At 39.6% G+C, this 19,962-nt stretch overlaps 1 protein-coding gene across 2 annotated transcripts in view; it reads right to left on the minus strand.

Annotated features, from left to right (window-relative positions):
• The window catches only part of MYO5A (myosin VA), a 118,574-nt gene that overhangs the window by 23,140 nt on the left and 75,472 nt on the right, over positions 1–19,962 (minus strand). The window contains exons 24-30 of one of the 2 annotated variants that reach the window (XM_060150141.1): positions 17,246–17,389; positions 16,954–17,007; positions 14,609–14,836; positions 9,457–9,557; positions 5,683–5,763; positions 3,687–3,885; positions 541–615 (exon numbers count right to left, since the gene is read on the minus strand). In XM_060150141.1, the coding sequence (XP_060006124.1) occupies positions 541–615; positions 3,687–3,885; positions 5,683–5,763; positions 9,457–9,557; positions 14,609–14,836; positions 16,954–17,007; positions 17,246–17,389 (882 nt within the window). The remainder of the gene's footprint in view (positions 1–540; positions 616–3,686; positions 3,886–5,682; positions 5,764–9,456; positions 9,558–14,608; positions 14,837–16,953; positions 17,008–17,245; positions 17,390–19,962) is intronic. The other variant, XM_060150150.1, reaches the window with a different exon arrangement.

Consider the following 19,962-nt stretch of genomic DNA (forward strand, 5'->3'; position numbering starts at 1 on the left):
TGATAATTGGCTCTCTAATCAAGAATTCTTTCAAAAGACCGGCATAATTAAAATATCGATAATTAAGAAGAAAAGTGGACAACAGCAGACTAGGAGCTTGGAAGGGAAATAAAACAAGTGATTTAATAAGTCTGTGGTTGTTATTCAGGTTATGGATTAGAAAAGCTTTTATAAATACAAATATTCATCATTTTCCAGTTTAGTTTAGACAAGGCTGATTTAGATACTAGACCAATGTTTCAAAAGGAACAGTTGCTAACATTTCAAAGCGTTCAGTTGTTTCTTGGATTTTACTTTATCTTTCAAATTTTGCTTCCATCACACTGTAAGCCTAGTGTTAATAACAAACTGAAGGTGACAATGGACGCAGGACATTGATAGAGGCGACATCACTGGCTAAAAGACAGCTGTGGGGAGAAAGGTTTTGTGACAGTTTTTGAAGAGACTTCCTGGGGCGGGGCAGGCAGCGGTGTGCTCTTCAGTTACAGAGGGCTAGAATTAGCAGGGAAGACGACAGAGAAGCACTCTGAGTTTACATACAATCATCCGTTTGTAAAGTGAAATCCGATATGATTGATACTTCTTAGGATCATCTGCATATAATTCCTCAAAATACTGAAAAAACAGGCACAATGGACATTTGTTTTTCTCTGTGAGGGGAATGCTACCTCTCAGCAAAATCAATTTTAAAATATTTTAAAACACAAATAATGAAACCACGTATACTCAAAAGGCTCTGATTTGTCACCTGCCATTGCCCTCTAATTTTTGTAATACAGATGATTCTGATTATATATACACAAATACATTTTCACATGCTCAGAGGAAACAGGCTATGTTAGCAGGTAAACAGAGCTGTGGTCCATATTCCCCAGATAAGGCTGTTATTTCAATTCTCAGACCTGCTCACAAGTTGCTGCACTTTCTTTGCTGCCAGTAGCAGTGGCAAGAGTGGGGAATTCCCTTAAAACAAAAGTGAGAATAATGGCAAAGTTGGAGCCCTTGTTTGAAGTTGGAAAGACTGATGAGAAGCTGTGTGCCTTCCTTCCCTGAAAGGCAGCTTGCGGGTGGCCTGTGACGCTTGTCCACTAGAGGAGGGAGAAAAACCATTTCTGTGATTGTGTTGGGGGGTAGGTGGGTGGGAAGGATTTGCAGGGTAGTTTCTCAGAACACTAAGCCTAGGCCCACCGCTGCTTTAATATCTGCCCAAGTGTTTCCTAAAGAAATGCACAATTAAGATTGAGACACTATAATGATTGTGAAAAAGTACATCATCCCCTATCTGTAAGTTTGAATGCACTCTCCTGAATAAGTAGTCAGCGAGGCAGAAGCAGCTGACCTACGAAGGGTTTTCCTAAAATTCAAACTCGTTAACTAGATTCTACCAGTTGAGAATTTGGGGGCTTAGTTTATGTTTGTATTAGCTATTAAAAATTGAGAAGAAAAGTAATACTGTGCATAAGGTTGAAAGGGAAATGCTTAACCAGCTTAGTGAAAAAACTCTGAGAATCTACCACCCAGAATCATCTTTATTTCATGGTTTCACCTTGTATTTTAAGATAATCATTTAAAAAGCACAGAATTTATATGCTGATCAATTATTATTATATTATTTAGTATATCAATTCTTAGGCAATAAAGCATTGTTAGTTTAATTTAAGCAACAATATACTTGTGAGTAATAAAATGACATATCAGAAATATTCCATGATTCAGAAGAACTTCCCCCACAAATTAGTGATCTTTCAGGCCCTTTGAAAAGAGTCCAAACTCTGCCCTCACCCACCTTTCCCATTCCTACAATGTAGCCTCACCAGCAAGCTGTCCTCAGAGGGAAGGACAGACTGGAAAAAGAATACCTTTGAGCTTTTTTTTTTTTTTTTAGATTAATTAATTAGGCTGCATTGGGTCTTCCTTGCTGTGCGTGGGCTTTCTCTAGTTGCAGTGAGGGGGGGCTACTCTTCACTGCGGTGTGCTGGCTTCTCATTGTGGTGGCTTCTCTTGTTGCGAAGCACAGGCTCTAGGTGCGCGGGCTTCAGTACCTGTGGCACGTAGGCTCAGGAGTTGTGGCTCTTGGGTTCTAGAGCACAGGCTCAGTAGTTGTGGCACACGGGCTTAGTTGCTCTGCATGTGGGATTTTCCCGGACCAGGGCTTGAGCCCGTGTCCCCTGCATTGGCAGGTGGATTCTTAACCACTGCGCCACCAGGGAAGTCCCATACCTTTGAGTTTTGCTTCAAATTAATATAAAAGATGGTTGAATAGATGACACCAGAAAACTATTTGTAATGTAAATGATCACTAATGAAATAATGGAGGGATAATTCAGATTGTTAAATCTTCAGAGAAAATCCAAACTATTTTAGTACAGCTCATTAAAACCCTGAATTGAAGAAACAGAAACAGCGCTTCCCTGGTGGCGAAGTGGTTGGGAATCTGCCTGCCAATGCAGGGGACACAGGTTCGAGCCCTGGTCCAGGAAGATCCCACATGCCACAAAGCAACTAAGCCCATGCGCCACAACTACTAAGCCTGTGCTCTAGAGCCCGTGAACCACAACTACTGAGCCCACATGCCACAACTACTGAAACCCTCATGCCTAGAGCCCATGCTCCATAACGGGAGAAGCCACCACCACAATGAGAAGCCTGCACACCGCAACGAAGACCCAACACAGCCAAAAATAAATAAGTAAACAAACAAACAAATTAATTAAAAATAACCCAAAACAGAAACAAATTACCACTAGCCCTAAACAGCTTTACTCAAAACCAGACTGACACTACAATATAGATTTTATATAGAAGTATGGCATTGGGAGTTCCCTGGTCGGGTAACTGAGGAACTGAGATCCCACAAACCATGTGGTACAGCCAAAAATAAAAAAAAAAAAAGTGGAATTATACTTTTTCAATGACTTTTCCTTTAATAAATATGTTTATCAAACTTAAGTATAAATCTGTAATAAAAGTTATTTTGTGACTGAGAAAGAAACATTTTAGAAAATATTTTCTATAAAAGAAAGAAGGACAGAAAGAAAAAAAGAGAAAAAGAACAAGCTTGGACTCTGTGCCAGCACTCAGAATCTGGCAAGCGGAAAAAAATCTCCTCATTCACTGCCCAAGTTCTGCTACAAAAGAATCACGAATGCATAAACTTGAATCCTGACGTTCCTCCTCCCTGACCTTGGAGCTCCAACCAAGGTCAACCTACAGCCCCACGTTGGTTCTGCCAACTGCCTTCCCTGACCCTAACTCTAACCCCGCTGTCTGCTAGAGACAGGGGCTGGGATGGCCACAGTGGTGCTTGGGGACCAAAGGTTGTGACAACTATATAACCTCCTCGATGGCAGAGAAGCTGCAGCTGACATGGAGGAAGCTGAGTTCCTGAGGATATCAAAAGCCCAGCACACAGTCGGCCGATATCTTCCAGACCCTCCAAGTGAGGGCTGAGGATACTGAGATGCACCAGAGCCTTCTGTGAGAAACAACCCGAGTACACGCCTTTTTCACCTCTACCAACATAGTCCTATTTTCCTTACTCTGTCCCTGATAGGGAAAGAGGGTAACAAGTGTGGGGCAGTGAGTGTTTCCCAGTCAGGAAAGACGTTTTGCTCAAAAAGCAAGGAAGGCCGCCCTGCAGGGCTAGGGCCTGCGTGCTGAGGAGTGTGGCCTGGCACCTCCCTTACCAGGTTCTCGTTGGTGAGCCGGGTGATCTCGTGCTGCAGGCTGGCCTCGATGCGGGCCTCTGGGGGCAGCTGCAGGTTCTGGGCCAGCAGCTGCTGCTGCCGGTTGTTCTCCTCCTTCAGGCTCTGGATCTCCCCGCGGAGGGCTTCGGCCTCATTCTCATGGCTCCTCTTCTGCGACTGCAGCTGGGATTCCAGGAGCCTGCGGAGAAGCCACACGAGTAGGAAAGGGAGGTGACACCAGAGTCCCTGCTTGAAGGGTACAAGACTCCGCGCTCACTTGCAGGGGCAGAAAAGCAGGGATTCTGTAGTGACTGTGTAGCTTCTGACTTGATTAGAGTCTAGGAACTCAACCAAGGGCCAGAAATGGAAACAAATGTGCTCACATTTGTGTCTTTCTGAACTGTGGACCCTGCTACAAAGTTCTCAAAGGCCCCTAGAAACAGGAAAATTTTAGCTCTTTTAAAAGGTTCATAGGAAATGATGATCAATCAATCAATTAAAAATTGATCAATCAATTAAAAGACATAGGTTAAAGAACCTGGCTTACTACATTCACAAACTAGCATTAAAGTTGGCAAAGCTAGTACCTTCGTCACAAAATCACCGCACTATGGAGGGCAAGATTACAAATGCCCCGTCTAATTAAATATGCCTTGAAGACTTTCAGCATTACTAATTCCAGGCAGAGGGTGTGACCAGGGTCCCATTTTTACTTTCTACTTTTATCTCTGAAGGGCAGAAAGGCTGGAGTGCTATTCTGAAATACAAACAGATTTACTCAAATCCAGACAGACAGCTCTGAAATTTTGTGTGTATATATATATATATATATATATATATATATATATATATATATATATATATAAAATTTGTCATTTTCTCTTTCCCCATAAACTTCCTTATCAGTAACAGAATCCTAACAAGATATGGTTTTAGAACATCAATATTAGTGGGACCAACAAAGCAGCTACTGCTTCTCTGAGCAAACAAACAAGTCAGCTGCGCCGTGAGTAGTCTAGGGCAGGAGGATAGTAGAGCGAACTGGCATCCTCCCTTCACCAGGCATCCCCATTTCTACATTCACCCCCTTTTCCAAAGCCAAGACAAAGTTATGGATAGGAATTAACTAACATGAAGAAAGAAAAGATGTTCTTTTATTCGAACCCCCTTAGTTATCAAATGCTGGGAAACACTGATGCCATTGCAAGCAAACAGTTAACAGCAGACTAAAAATATTTTAATGATTATAAAATTTCAAAAGGATTTGAACCAATAACACCACAAAGTTAATGACAATGGTTTGTGATTAGAACAAAGCAGAATAAGTAGAAGCCCCTCGAACAAAGAGTCTAAATATTTTTAAATTAAATATTTATATATTAATATTTAATATAAATATTAAAAATTAAATATTTTTAAAAATTCATCACTAAAATGGCATTTTTAAGAGATTTTAAGACACAAATCTCACTAGAGGAGATGAGTGTCTGTGTCAGAAAGGTGTTGCTGTTTCAATTTCATTTGCTTTCCCCTAAACATATTTAACATATTGAGTTAGGGTGATTATTTTGAACTGTAGCAATGCAGGAAACCCTCTTTGTTTGTGGTTTCACAAATCGGAATTTCACAATAACCACACAGAATGCCAAATTGTGCATTTAACACTGCTTAACACTGCTGTTAGGCAGCATGATCATAATATATGAGAATGTAGACACATTGCCCAGGCACATATATCCTTTAAATTGATCATTATTCCAAACAAGAAACCACTAAGTAATAGGTATTAATGTCTCCTGCAGCAGTAGCTTGGGCTCCAGTTGAGAGGTTTGGAATTTCTTCCACTTTTAGTGAGATATTCACAAATTTTAGTGTCTGAAATTTACCCAGGAAGACACTTAATGAATAAGAAATACAGAAGTTAAAGTCCGGAGGCCACTGTTAGTAAGAAAAACAACAAATTAATAACATTCCATTTTGAGGAGACAAATATAACCTGTTGGCTTGTTTCAACCCTTCATAAACCAGCAACAGCTCTCCATCCTCATTCAACTCATGGCCATCCATAGCAGATGATCTTCCATGCAAAAGGAACAATAATGCAAAACACAAAGCGATGGTAATGAGATGATGATGGTCAAGAGCAGCATGTGATATTTCAATATTTTATTAAGTCAACAGGACTGTTTTTATTAATTACAGATGACTTTAAGATGTTACCATAAAAATCATTTTTGGTTAATTTTTTTAAAAAAATGGGTAACATGTAACATCACACGTAAATGTGTAGAAATTAAAATAATCAACATTTAGAGCTACTTTTCCTGCAAAATAATAAATGACTGAAGAGGTAAGAAGGAGGTTCTATTTTTAACATTTTATTCCGCTAACAGAGTGATCTTTTTTTTTTTAACATCTTTATTGGGGTATAATTGCTTTACAATAGTGTGTTATTTTCTGCTTTATAACAAAGTGAATCAGCTATACATATACATATATCCCCATTATCTCCTCCCTCTTGCGGCTCCCTCCCACCCTCCCCCATCTCACCTCTCTAGGTGGTCACAAAGCACCGAGCTGATCTCCCTGTGCTATGTGGCTGCTTCCCACTTCAGCTAGCAGAGTGATCTTATATGTCACATATTATGTTAGAGACTAACCAAAATAGTCATATACATATAGAATGAAAATTTCAGCTACTGTCTTCATGTTGCAATTTTCATAATTCATTTCAAAATGAAGTTTCAAGTCTTCTGGGTAGGAATTTGTTTTAGCTTAATAAAATCTGATTTTGTATTTTTAAAATTATTTTTTAAAATTCTTATAGGAGTAACTTATAAGCCAGTATATGTCCAAAGTTCCCAGCTTTTATGACACAACTTTTAAAAGGTTTGTTGTGTCAAAAATTAATTTTAAGACCTGGGGAAACTTCTTTTTTACTAGAAGTGTGACACATTTTATTAAAAGTATGTAGAATTAACAAAACTGACAGAGTTGGTTATAGTTTTTTTTCTACTGAGGGTATAAAAATAATATTTTTGACTGTTTGTCAAGTGTCAGACACCATTCTACAACCTTCCACATGTATCATTTCATTTAGTTCTCCCAGTAACCCAATATATATCATTTGCCACACTGCAGAAGAAGACACTGAGGCTTAGACGTAAGATACCTGCAGGGGTTGCACAGTTGGCAAGTGGTGAAGGCCAGGGCTATGTGACTCCAGAGCCCAGGTTCTTACTTCTCCTACTAGACTTCTGTTTTGTTTGTTTGTTTGTTTATTTATGGCTGTGTTGGGTCTTTGTTGCTGCGCGCGGGCTTTCCCTAGTTGCGGCGAGCAGGGGCTACCCTTCGTTGCGGTGCGCGGGCTTCTCATTGTGGTGGCCTCTCCCATTTCAGAGCACGGGCTCTAGGCGCGTGGGCTTCAGCTGTTGTGGCTCACAGGCTCTAGAGCACAGGCTCCGTAGTTGTGGCACACGGGGTTAGTTGCTGCGCGGCATGTGGGGTCTTCCCAGACCAGGGCTGGAACCCATGTCCCCTCCATTGGCAGGCGGATTCTTAACCACTGTGCCACCAGGGAAGTCCCTAGACTTCTCTTGCTGATACGATGTTTACATAAAACAAATTTCAGACATTGCTCTTCTATTTTCCATCTACCATCTATCCCTAGAGAGTTGATTTATTTGCATGGTCTCAACTGTATTATTACATGCTGATGACTTCAATATTTACATCTCAGCCTACATATCTCTCCTGTTCCAGATCTATATTTTCAACTGCCTAATGAATTTCTCTCCTTGGATGTCTTCCTACCTCCTTAAATATTTGTAAATCTACTGATCATTTCCTGTACTTCCCCACATCCCAGACCCAGGATCACAAACTGGCATCACTATATCCAACCAAGTATCCATAGCAGACACTGCAAAGTTACCCTTCACGGTCCCCATCCCACACAGCCAACAAACTGCAAGGCTACACACCCCATCTTCTTATGTATCTTTCAAAGTGTCCCATTTTCTTCAATCCCAACTGTTACCAACTAAGTCAAAGTCACTATAATCAGTCATTCAATGATGGTGATAACCTCTTAACTGGTCTTTATGCTCTCAATCTTGTTCCACTACAATCTATTCTCTAACATAAAAGCCAGGGCTAGCTTTCTAAAATTCCAATCTCATCATATCATTCTCCTACTTAAAATCTTTCAGCAGCTTCCCTGGTGGTGCAGTGGTTAAGAATCCGCCTGCCAATGCAGGGGACACGGGTTCGAGCCCTGGTCCAGGAAGATCCCACATGCCACAGAGCAACTAAGCCCGCGAGCCACAACTACTGAAGCCTGCGCGCCTAGAGCCCGTGCTCCGCAACAAGAGAAGCCACCGCAATGAGAAGCCCATGCACGGCAACGAAGAGTAGCCCCTGCTCGCCATAACTAGAGAAAAGCCAGCGGGCAGCAACAAAGACCCAACGCAGACAAAAATAAAAATAAATAAATTTATTTTTTTAAAAAAATGACTTCCTTCCTGTCACTGGAGGGAAGTCCAAATTATCTTGGCTGTCTCCCCAACAGCCTATAAACTCTGTGAAAGGAAGGGCTGTATTTATCTTGCTTATTGCTATATTCCCAGTGTGTGGCACAGGGCCTGGGATGAAGCAGGCATGCAATACATATCTGGTGACTGAATAGCTGAGTGGATGGATGAACAATGTAATATAGCTCTTTTTATACTAACACATCCTTAGCTATAAGATATGCTTACAACCTACATACATAAATTAAAATTTAAGTTTAACCAAATACTTTTATAAGCATTCTCCACTCTTGCCCATAAAAGAAGGTAATAAGTACCTTACATTTTGCATGGTAATATTCTTAATTTGTGAAGTATTTCTGTATACCAATCCTGACATTACGCATCAGGAGACCTAGATGTACACTGATAAATCTCTGTTATCATCACTGGCTGTGTTCTTTTAAGCATGTAGTCTTTTAAGTTCAGAGTTCAATAGCATGAAGGCTCTTTGGGAAGCAGGAATCGTAGGAAGGCTGACGAATTCCAGAAATGAGCTGTGATACTCTAAGCTATAGGGAAAACTTTTGGGAAAGTTTGGTCATTTAGTGACTGCAAATCTATACTCTCAGCCCACCCAAGGCTCTTAAGACTGAGCTAAATGCCATCTACAACTTCACTCACAAGTAAATGAGATGAAACCAAGGTTAGAATTTTCTCAGAACACCTTAGGAAACGTGACAAAAACTTGGTCTCATATATCAGGGTCCCATCCTAGAAGTCATGGTACCCTTCTAGAATTACATGGCCAACACAGATGTGATTCCGCTACTTCATCACTTCTCTTCACACTAAATTTCAATTATTGAAAGCTGCAGCTGTCCCTACAAACTTTCACAATAACCATCCTGAATAACAAATGGAAGTGACTACCCAAGATAGTCCAAGCTGTATAGTAAGCAACTGGTTTTCTTCTCAAGGCTAAGACCCTAAATATACAGAAATATATTCCCTTAATGTAAAGAATATTTTCCTTTCCATCTCTCACCTCTTATAGTAATATAAGGTAATGCTACCTTATATTATTATAAATGAGATTTTAACTGGGAATATATTGGAAACCTTGGATCCCCTTTGAAGGTCAGCTGATGTCTAACAAAACAACGCATAAATACTTGGACTTACTGTATAAGAGGCTGGCTTGAAGATTAAAGATCAATATGATTAAACCAAAATGAATAAAAGAAACATCAACTTACCTGTTTGTTTCTTTCAAACCGATATATGCTTGTGCTATTTCACCTTTATCTTTCATTTTTTGTACATCTTCTAAAAGTATTGTGGAATCTGTCATTGTATTCTGAAGGGGGAAAAGACACATTTCCACATTAAGTGTTAACTCTAAAGCTTTGGACCTCATACAACATTTTCTTTCCTCCAGAATAGGGGGTGTTCTACAACACCTCTGCTCCACCAGAGCGTCTGCCCTAGCCCCGGTACAACTACAGAGAGTGGGGCACAGGCAGTTAAGAGGAAGAGGCACCTCCAGTCCCTCTCTTGAGAATCCCTAACACTCTACTACAAAGGTGGTGTGATTCTAGAGTAAATAAAATCACTGATGGGCCACGTGTGTTTTACACTGTGTGCGTGTGTGTGTGTGTGTGCATATACACACACACACACACACACACACACACACAGTGTAAATATATATATATATTCAGTGCCCTTGCCTGGTTATTATTCTAATGTTGTATATATACTTTAAAAAATATACATATAAACTATATACAGCATTAAAACAATAACCAGGCAAGAACACCAAGTATTCAATGCAATGTACAAAGCTGTTCTTTCTTCTACTTCTGGACCAGTTATAACAAAACAAATACCCTAATAAACACGAAAAGTTTGACATAAAGCTCATTTTCCCATTAACAACTCAGTACAAAACAAGTGGTGTTCAGATCATGTGTTTCAGCAAAATTAAATGTTTTTTTCCTCACATCTTTAGATATATATAAATGGGAAGGATTTAGCTCCTTGGAAATATCTACCATCTGCTGTTATTCAATTCTTTTTTCCTCTGTTACAGTATAGCATGGTTCATAAGCTTTTGAAATAAACATCTGGCAGGTCAGAATTACTAACGATTTTGCATAGAAAGGACTTTTCTGCTAACATTTTTACTTCCTTTTTTATTTTTCTTTTTTGGTGTAATCTGTCTGACAACCAATGTAATTTCAAAATCTTGCTTCTACTCAGCCACTCTCTCTCTCTCCTAAACCAGGGCAAGAATAGACAATAAGAACAACTGCTCTATAGCCTCTAAAGAATAATACTCTTTAGAACCCAAGAGCCCATTCTATTTGTCTAAATAGTATATGTCTGATGGTTTAGTCAACATTTGCTCTAAAGCCAGATCTCACAGTGAAGTAGAGATTACAGAATACACTTCAAATATCATGATCTTAGAGACCAAGATAACTTTAATGTCAACTAGAGGCCTACAAATACTCGCTTTTGAATTCCAGTGTTTATAATAAAAAAAATCCTTTTTTTAAAAAAAAATCCCACTTTTATCCTAATGCTGTCCTTTTGTGAGTCTATAAATGCACACTTAGAGAAGACCAAATATAACCTGATAAGAGCTATAACAAGAGCTTACGCTTTACTGATTTTAAAAATCTTTCCCATAAGCACCACATATAGCATTTTTATAAATATTCTAGGTATGTTTTATAAATATTTTACTACATATTTCATAGAAAATTTCTTTTTCTCTTTTATTGAAAGGCAGAAAATCTTTCTACTCTATAAAGGGCCATACTCAGATTTTTAAGTTGTAGACTGTTAACTCAAAGAACCAGTTTCTATGTTAAATAACGCTACATGTATTCTTTGACATCTGAGGACCTACATGATCTGGTTTTTAACTTTTAGTAAATTAGGTAAGTAGATCTAATGAACTCATCCAAAGGAAAGATAGTAGAAAGTAGCCAGTCCTTCCCTTATCCGGCCTATCATAGCTAAGAAGCAGGGGCTGGGCATGGGGTCAGACTTTGACTGCCAGCGCTAGGAAGTTCCTGACTCACTGCTCAAAGAGTCCCTGCCAAGACAGGACCAGAAGTTCTGAAAGGGTTGCGCCATGTAGGAAAATCCCACTCTTCCCAAGGGCATGCTCAGCTCCTCAGGCCCCTCCTCACCCTTGGCCAACAAACCCACAGCTGGTAGAAATGAGAGTATGGGAACGCTTGCACTTTGGAGTGTGCTCCGAGTTAAGGGCTTCCCTCCCCTGCTTGTGGATGGCCTGCCATAACTACCACTATGAGTCACAGACCTGACTACGAATTCAAAAGTCATGGAGGCCTCTCTGCGATCCAGACTGGAGCCTATGACATCCATTATTTTCCCACTGACTTCTCAAATAGCAGGGGGTCAAATAGGAAATTAATTTGTAAATATCAAAATAGACTTGTTGGCCAGAAAATATCAACTGCAAAACTGCGGGATACTTGTAAAAATCAGGATTAAATAGAAGTGTTTACTAAAAATTTAAAAAAATATATAATTACCTTGTCATCCTGAAAATCACAAGTCAGCAAGCACAAAAAACAAATGGAGAAAACAACAAACCCTTAGTTCCATAAATAAATTCCATCTTGAGTCCTTATCAAAACAGATAAAAGCTAACTGTGAAAACAACCAAGTTTGTTTCTCCTAACACTAACTCTGTATGTAAATTACTATCCATGGAACTGGCATGAAGTGGACATTAATATATATTTATGTAATGGCAACTCTTAATTCTCAGGAACAGACTCTTGAAATTCTTTTCAGTTGGTTTGATTTTCCTAATTATAAAGTATTTGTGAGGGTATGAGGAAAATGAACCTCCTGTTAATGTATTATGGTAAAATTCTTATCCCAGGTCTGTGAGAGTTAACAGTAACGCCTTGGTAGGAGGTCATTTGTCCAAGTGAAGCCTCCCGGAACACTTGTGGAGGTGGAGCACGTAAACTAGATGTGGCTGGCTGGGCTGGATCATCACCTGGCCCACGGGATATCACTTACCACTTGCTTGCAAAGGAGTTGTGAAATGATGTGTCCCTTGACTAGAAACGGAGTGGGATAAACAGTCCTGGGTTTGAAAGGGCTTAGTCAGTGTCCTGGGCATTTCTCCTAAGAGAAAACAAGCTGATGCTATGTGTAGGCTTGGAGCCTGGAGAGCAGGGACCTTGGTTAGACAGGGCCAGCCCATTAGGCGCTGGAGATAAGTTGTCACATGGAGTATGTGAGCTGGGTAGGTGACAGTGTGAGGTACCAGAGCTATGTGCTCTTGTGAGCTGGATTGTTTTTATACCCCTTGGTTCATTTTTCTTTTTCTTTCTATTGACTTTTACTAAAGTTTCTTGTTAGAATATTAGCTCATCACAGGGAACCAGAGAAAGGAATTCTAATTTTGGACTCTGTTCCAGCTAGCATGCAGAGGGAGGCTTGTTTCTTGAGGCCCAGTCCCAGGTGTGAGTTGTCGTTATCAAATACAAATGTTATGTGCCAGGTATGGTATCTTAACCACATGCAGAACTACCATTTCTTTTATTCTTTTCTTTTCTTTTTTTTTTTTAGAATTTGGAGGCTTTCAATATTCTTTTATTTTTATTTATTTATTTTTGGCTGTGTTGGGTCTTCGTTGCTGCACGCGGGCTTTCTCTAATTGCCGCGAGCAGGGGCTACTGTTCGTTGCAGTGCACGGGCTTCTCATTGTGGTGGCTTCTCTTGTTGTGGAGCTCGGGCTCTAGGTACGCAGGCTCAGTAGTTGTGGCACACGGGATTAGTTGCTCTGCGGCATGAGGGGTCTTCCTGGACCAGGGCTCGAACCCATGTCCCCTGCATTGGCAGGAGGATTCTTAACCACTGCACCACCAGGGAAGCCCCAGAACTACCATTTCTAAGAGAAGTGCTCTCAGATCTTTCAGGCATCCCATTCACTATATGTTATAGTCTTTTAAAAATTGAATTATATTGACATACAATATCAGTTTCATTTGTACAACATAGTGATTTGATATTTTTATACATTATGAAATGATCACCAGGATAAGTCTAGTTACCATCTGTCACCATACGAGTTATTACAATATCATTGACTATATTCCCTATGATGTACATTACATCCCTGTGACTTATTTATTTTATAACTGGAAGTTTGTAACTCTGAATCCCCTTTATCTATGTCACCCAACCCTCTAACCCCCTCCTTTCTGGCAAACACTAGTTTCTTCTAGCTATGAGTCTGCTTCTGTTTTGTTTTTTAGATTTCACACATATTAAGTGAAATCATATGGTATGTGTCATTCTCTTTTTTTTTTTTTTCATTCTCTGTCTTATAGTCATTTTTTATGTGGCAGGTCATGCAGCTGGGATACTTGATTGCCTAATTCTTGGTAACACTTTGCTTCATGAACATGGGCAGGGACAAAAACCAGGTTTTAAGATGATTATTCAGATTCCCCCCGATGTCAAATGACTAAAAGGTCCATTTCTCACCAACACATGGCAGTTGGATCTCAAGTTATCTGAGGTCAGGGAAGGCGTTCAAAGGGCCATCTATATGCTTCAGCCTGGGTCCCTTCTGTGGAATCACTAAACACAGCCCCTCCTAGCTGGGACAACTCCCACCATTAAACAGAACTTCTTGACGTGAGCAGAAATCATCTCCATGTCACTTCTACTCACTGATCTCATTTCTAACCTTTTCATGTGTTATCTTTCCTATCTTTAAACAGGCTATTTTCAACAAATAATTTAAAATTGTACTTAATGCCTTCCCACAGCAAGACAACTTATGGATTTTTGTATTTAATAGAATTGTATTTTTGATCAAAATTTATCATGACCAGATTACTAAAAAACGATTAATTTTAAAAGCCCTTTGCTCATGAGTGAGCGGTGAAACTTTGAAGAGCATTTGAGATATCATTTGCTTCTTGTTCACTCCAACTGGTATTTGCAACAGTTTTAAAACAACATTGAGATTTTCCCCCCAAAATGATGATATCCTCAATTAGACTAAAAATGCTCTTAAATGTTTGCTTTGTTATAAATTGGAGAGAGGGCTTCCCTGGTGGCACAGTGGTTGAGAGTCTGCCTGCTGATGCAGGGGACACGGGTTTGTGCCCCGGTCCGGGAAGATCCCGCATGCCGTGGGGCAGCTGGGCCTGTGGGCCGTGGCCGCTGAGCCCGTGCATCCGGAGCCTGTGATCCGCAACGGGAGAGGCCACAGCAGTCAGAGGCCCGCGTACCGCAAAGATAAATAAATAAATAAATAAATAAATAAGTTGGAGGGAAAGGGTATGAAGAAAGAGGCCAGTCCCCAAACACCCACCTGAGCCACTTGCTCATGCTTACCTTGGGTTGGATGGCCTCTTTCTGGCTCACCAGTTGAGACCTCAAGATGAGGACTTCTTCCTTGCGGACATCGAGCTCCTCACTCACAGAGGTCAGCTGCTCCATGAGGACACGGTAGGCTGGTGCACCTGGAGCGGTCACCTCAGGGGCACTTTTCTCACTAAGGGCCTTGCGTAACTCATTCAGCTCATTTTTCAGTTTTTTGTTTTCTGATTCTAGTTCTTGACGCTGTATGAATAGACAAAGAAGTTCATCACTGTCATCCTCAACTTTACATTGCAATACTTATCCTTCTCTAAGATAGTAGAAGAATTCTGCTGGAAAAGATCGCCAGAGCTCCATAGTGAATGGCTCCCCTGGTTCTACTGGGAACTCAGCTCTTAAAATTAAGAAAGTCAGCGTCAAGTGGAATTGAGCAAGGTGAATGGTAGTTTGCTTCATCAACCTAAATTCCAGAATCAAATTTATTCCAGGCCGCCCAGGGTGTGGTCACAGGCCTGAAGAGAAGGCTGAGTCCTAAGGGGTGAGTTTATCTCAGTACTAAGAAGCACAGGTTTTCTTTATGGGTAAATACAAGCACAAATATGAAGGTCCAAATGGTCAGGTTATTTCCAATGAATTGTTCAGAGAGCAGATCCCTGAAGTGTTGAGTAGTACCCTCTTATTTCTTTTGTAAAGGAGAGGGGAAAGACCACTGAAATTTTAGGCTTTTAACTTCTAATTTAAAAATTACATAGTATTTAAACTAATAAAATTCTCTATAGTGTTTCAATAACAACAAACAATATATTTTTGAAACTTCTTTCCTGTGTGACATGCTTGTGAAGCTGCTGGTGGAAGCCTTGAGAAGCAGGAGGAGAGGATGGGCGACCTCTTCCTTCAGTCATCTAGATGGACATACACATCCTTTACCATCTCCATACTTTCACATACTACCAGCCATCCTCCCATCACCAGTTAGTGCTGCCCTTTGTAGGCTCTGCTCAACCAACGGCAGTGGAACCCAGAATAGAGATCTGCCGCTAAACTCTATTTACTGACTCTAAAATACAAATGTCACAGGATACTGGTTGGGAAATAGTGAAGCAGACGGGCATTTAAAAGCACCATGCTGATTTATTTAGCACATGACATTAAGGCTTTATGATAGTGGAAGTAAGACACTTCCACACAAAGATAAAATATTTTACCATTTCTTCCAGAGAAGCAACCTTAGGTTTATAGCACCATATTAGACCTTTCAACATGTTATAGTAAGACTAATTAAAGTCCTTTTTTTCCCCTAGTTTAAGAATGTATAACACTTTCTTTCATGAATTAGTCCATTCAAACATGAAAATGAATGCTCCTTCCTATCCCCAGTCCCCTACCAACTGGTAATCAGATTTCTGAAAACGTATGAATGTCTTTACTTCGACACCTAAGCTCTGATGCCATGTTTCCCAAACTTTAATGTGCATCAGAATCACCGGAGGACGGATGGCTTGGTGCCACCCCCACGGTTTCTGATTCAATAGGTTTGGTGTGAGGCCCGTAAATTTGCATTTCCATCAAATTACCAGGTCATGTTGATGCAGATGGCCCAGGGACCACATTTCGAGAAACACTGAGCTAATACTTGGGAACTGTCTTTCTCTACAAACACATAGTTTCAGTGGGGTCTGATGGTTAGAGCATGGGGTTTGGAGCTAGAGATACCAATGTTCAAATTTCATTCCTGTCCGTTTCTAGTGGGGTCATCTTAGGGAAGTTACTTATACTTCTTAGTGTCAATTGCTTCATCTATAAAATGGGAATTAAAATGCTTACTTGCAGGATGGTTGTTAAAAATTAAGGCTGATGTGTAAAGTGCTTGTATTTTAAAATGATGAAGATAATGACAGCAGCCAACATTTGTTGGGTCCTTATGATGTGCCAGGCACTATTTTAAGCAGTTTACATGAATTACTTCATATAATCCTCATGACAGTCCTATAAGATACATATTATCATTATTCCTGCTTTATAGATGAGAAAACCAAGGCACAGAAAGGAGAATTTGCACACAGTCATACAGTGGCAGATCTAGCATTTGAACCCAGGCAGTCTGTCACCTGGGTCCATGTCCTTTACTACCTTCTACAGCCTCAAATGGCAGCTACTGCTCCTGCTTCTGCTTAGACTGAACTCTAGCTTATATGAAAGAGAATTTTAAAAAGGGAATGACACAGGGCTACAACTAATGCCTGAATAAGCCTTAAGCTAGGGCCTCAGGTACCCTTAAGGATGTTCTCTGAGAGACAGAAGCTCCGAGCAGGTCTCTCACCACAAGATATTCAAAGTCTTGGGCTGAAACTTCCCATTACCTTGAGTGACTCATATTCCAGTTCTGCACCTCTAATTTGTGGTCTTTCTTCTTCCTAGGGAAACACACAAAGTTAAAAACTTTATAAGTAAGTAGTTATATTTTAATTGTCACATTCTTACTCTTAGAATATTTCCTAGCTCAGCAGAAAAGAGTGAGGAGAGTTAAGCCCTCACTACTTGAACCAAAACCTACTTGGTTAAAGTTAAAGTACTTCTGGGCTGAGTTGCCATTAAAGAAGAGACTGCAGAACTCAGTTTGCCATGGACCTAGGGTGGGAGAGCACTGCGCACCTTTGCCTTACTTCGGAGCACCTGCTCCTCCTTGCGGTCCAGCTCATCCTGCATCACCTGCTTCTCCTGCTCCAGCTCTGTGACACGCTTCTGGAGCTTGAGGAACAATGACATGTCCAGAGGCACCTTCTTCTCGCTTGGCTCCTAAACCCCAGAAATCAGAAGATGGTCAAGATGGTTCGGAAGATGTACAAGCCAATGAGAAAATGATGAACAGCTCAACAGAGAAACAGGCAAACTTATAGGAGAAATATAAATGGCCAAAGAATATACAACTAACACATCCAACCAGCTAATAAATGGAGAAATGCAAATTAAACAACAGCACGGTACCACTTTCCCCCTATCATACTGGCAAAGACTAATAAGATTAATAAGGCCATGTGTTAGTAACAGTGTCTTATAAGATATTGGTGGAAGTTATAAGTAGGCCCTTTGGAAGGGCAAGTTAGCTGTATTTATTAAAATTTAAGTCTGTATATTCTTTAACATAGGACAAACATAGCAATATATGTTTAAGAATTAATCCTGCACAAATACACAAGTACACAAAAATATATGGGGAAAGATGTTCACTGTAATGTTTTTTCTAACTGCAAAAAACTAAAAAGAACTCAAATGTTGGTCAATAGGAGAGTTGCTTAAATAAATTATGGTATAGACAAACTATGAAGTATTTTATAGCTGTTAAAAATAATGAAGTAGATCTACATGAGTAAATAAATATGTTCTAGATAAAAGTATTAAGTGAAATGAACAAGTTGCAGGATAGTATCTCATTTTTCTTAAAAAAACCCAAAACCCAATACATGTGACTTTTAAGTATACCTAGCACATGGCATATAAATAACTAGAAGGCCATCGAGGTTATCTTAGAGAGTGGGAGGTACTGTGGGAAAGTTTCATTTTCTACTTCACACATTTCTATATTTGAATTGTTTACAATGAGCATGTACTACTTTTGTAATTAGGAAAAATGATTTTTGAAAAGGTGAGATGCTAGCATAAATATATTGAGGTCAGAGAGAAAACTAAAAAACCAAAATATATACAGCCCCTAATAAACTGAAAGATAACCTAGTAGCATTTAAAATCATGTCAATTGGTTCTAAAACAGAGTCACAGGGAGAACTAGTCGGATAAATAAAGATACACTAACTAAAGCTAAGCAAAAGGAAATAATTAACCCCTATCCACCATCATAGAAATTCTGGAGGCTCCATAATTGTTTTACTTTCTTTACTTTGGGTTTGAATTTTTAATGAGGTAAGAAGAGAAACAATTGTATCATTAGATTTTGAGAGGATAAAGATCCTCTTTTTGTTAGAGAGAAAGAGAATGGTAACAACAACTTATTTAATTAAATGATGGAAGTATAATTCTTAACTGATCAGCAAATCTTGTATTTCCAATTGTCAATTTTTAAAAAAATGTTTTTTCCTCATATAAAAGCAAAATAAGTTTAGGAAATAAGAAAAGTACAAAGAAGAGAACTGTAAGCATAATCTCGTATCCAGAGAAAACGCACAATTTTTGTCCAGTCTTTTTTTTTAAATAAATTTAAAGAACTGGAATAATACTTTCATTATAATTTTGTACTGTCTTTAAAACTTAGCATTGTACTATAATCGTTTTCCAAATTTATAATATGATACTTGAAAGCACAATTTTTAATGGCTGTATTGACATGTGTACCATCATTTGCTTAGCTATTACCTTACTGGTGACCACTGGGGTTATTTATAATTGTTTGCTATTGAAATATACTAAAATAAACAACGTAGTACATAAATATCTAAACATTAATGTTTTTAAGTCTATTAAATTGGTTGAGCCTGTTTATACGTCCATCAGCAGCCACCAACTTGCCTGGAACAGCAATGACTGTTATTAAAAAAAATTGGCTCAGCTGGTAGACCAATAGTGGTTTTTCATTATTGTTTTAATTTATATTTCTTTGTTTTTTGATGAGGTTGAATAATTTTTATATTCATGAGCAATCTTTGATTTTTTGTGAATTCTTGGTAGTGCTAAGTTCAGTATTATTCCAGTTCTAAAAAGACACCTAAGAAGAATCAACTAAACTAAGAAGTGGGGCATTTATAGCCTGTCAGGGTCATTTATCTACAAACTAGTTAGACCTGGTCTTTTTCTTTCTGTCCACTTTAAAAAAAAAATAAATTTATATATTTATTTATTTTTGACTGTGTTGGGTCTTCGTTGCTGCGTGAGGGCTTTCTCTAGTTGCAGCAAGCAGGGGCTACTCTTTGTTGTGGTGCACGGGCTTCTCATTGTGCTGGCTTCTCTTCTTGTGGAGCACAGGCTCTAGGTGCACAGGTTTCAGTAGTTGTGGCACACGGGCTCAGCAGTTGTGGCTCTCGGGCTCTAGAGTGCAGGCTCAGTAGTTGTGGCGTACGGGCTCAGTGGCATGTGGGATCTTCCCAGACCAGGGCTCAAACCTGTGTCCCCTGCATCGGCAGGCGTATTCTTAATCACTGCGCCACCAGGGAAGTACATCTATCCACTTTTGCACTGCTCAGCGTAACAAAAAGTTTAGGTATATGACCTTCACCATAAAGTCTGTCCCGACTTAGTAGAACAGAGGTAGCATCTTCCCTGAGCATGAAATTACTACAGAATTTCATTCATACAAAAATTCATTTCTGGGGCTTCCCTGGTGGCGCAGTGGTTGAGAGTCCACCTGCCGATGCAGGGGA

This window comes from Lagenorhynchus albirostris, chromosome 1 (genome assembly GCF_949774975.1).
Source record: "Lagenorhynchus albirostris chromosome 1, mLagAlb1.1, whole genome shotgun sequence".
Classification (NCBI taxonomy): domain Eukaryota; kingdom Metazoa; phylum Chordata; class Mammalia; order Artiodactyla; family Delphinidae; genus Lagenorhynchus; species Lagenorhynchus albirostris.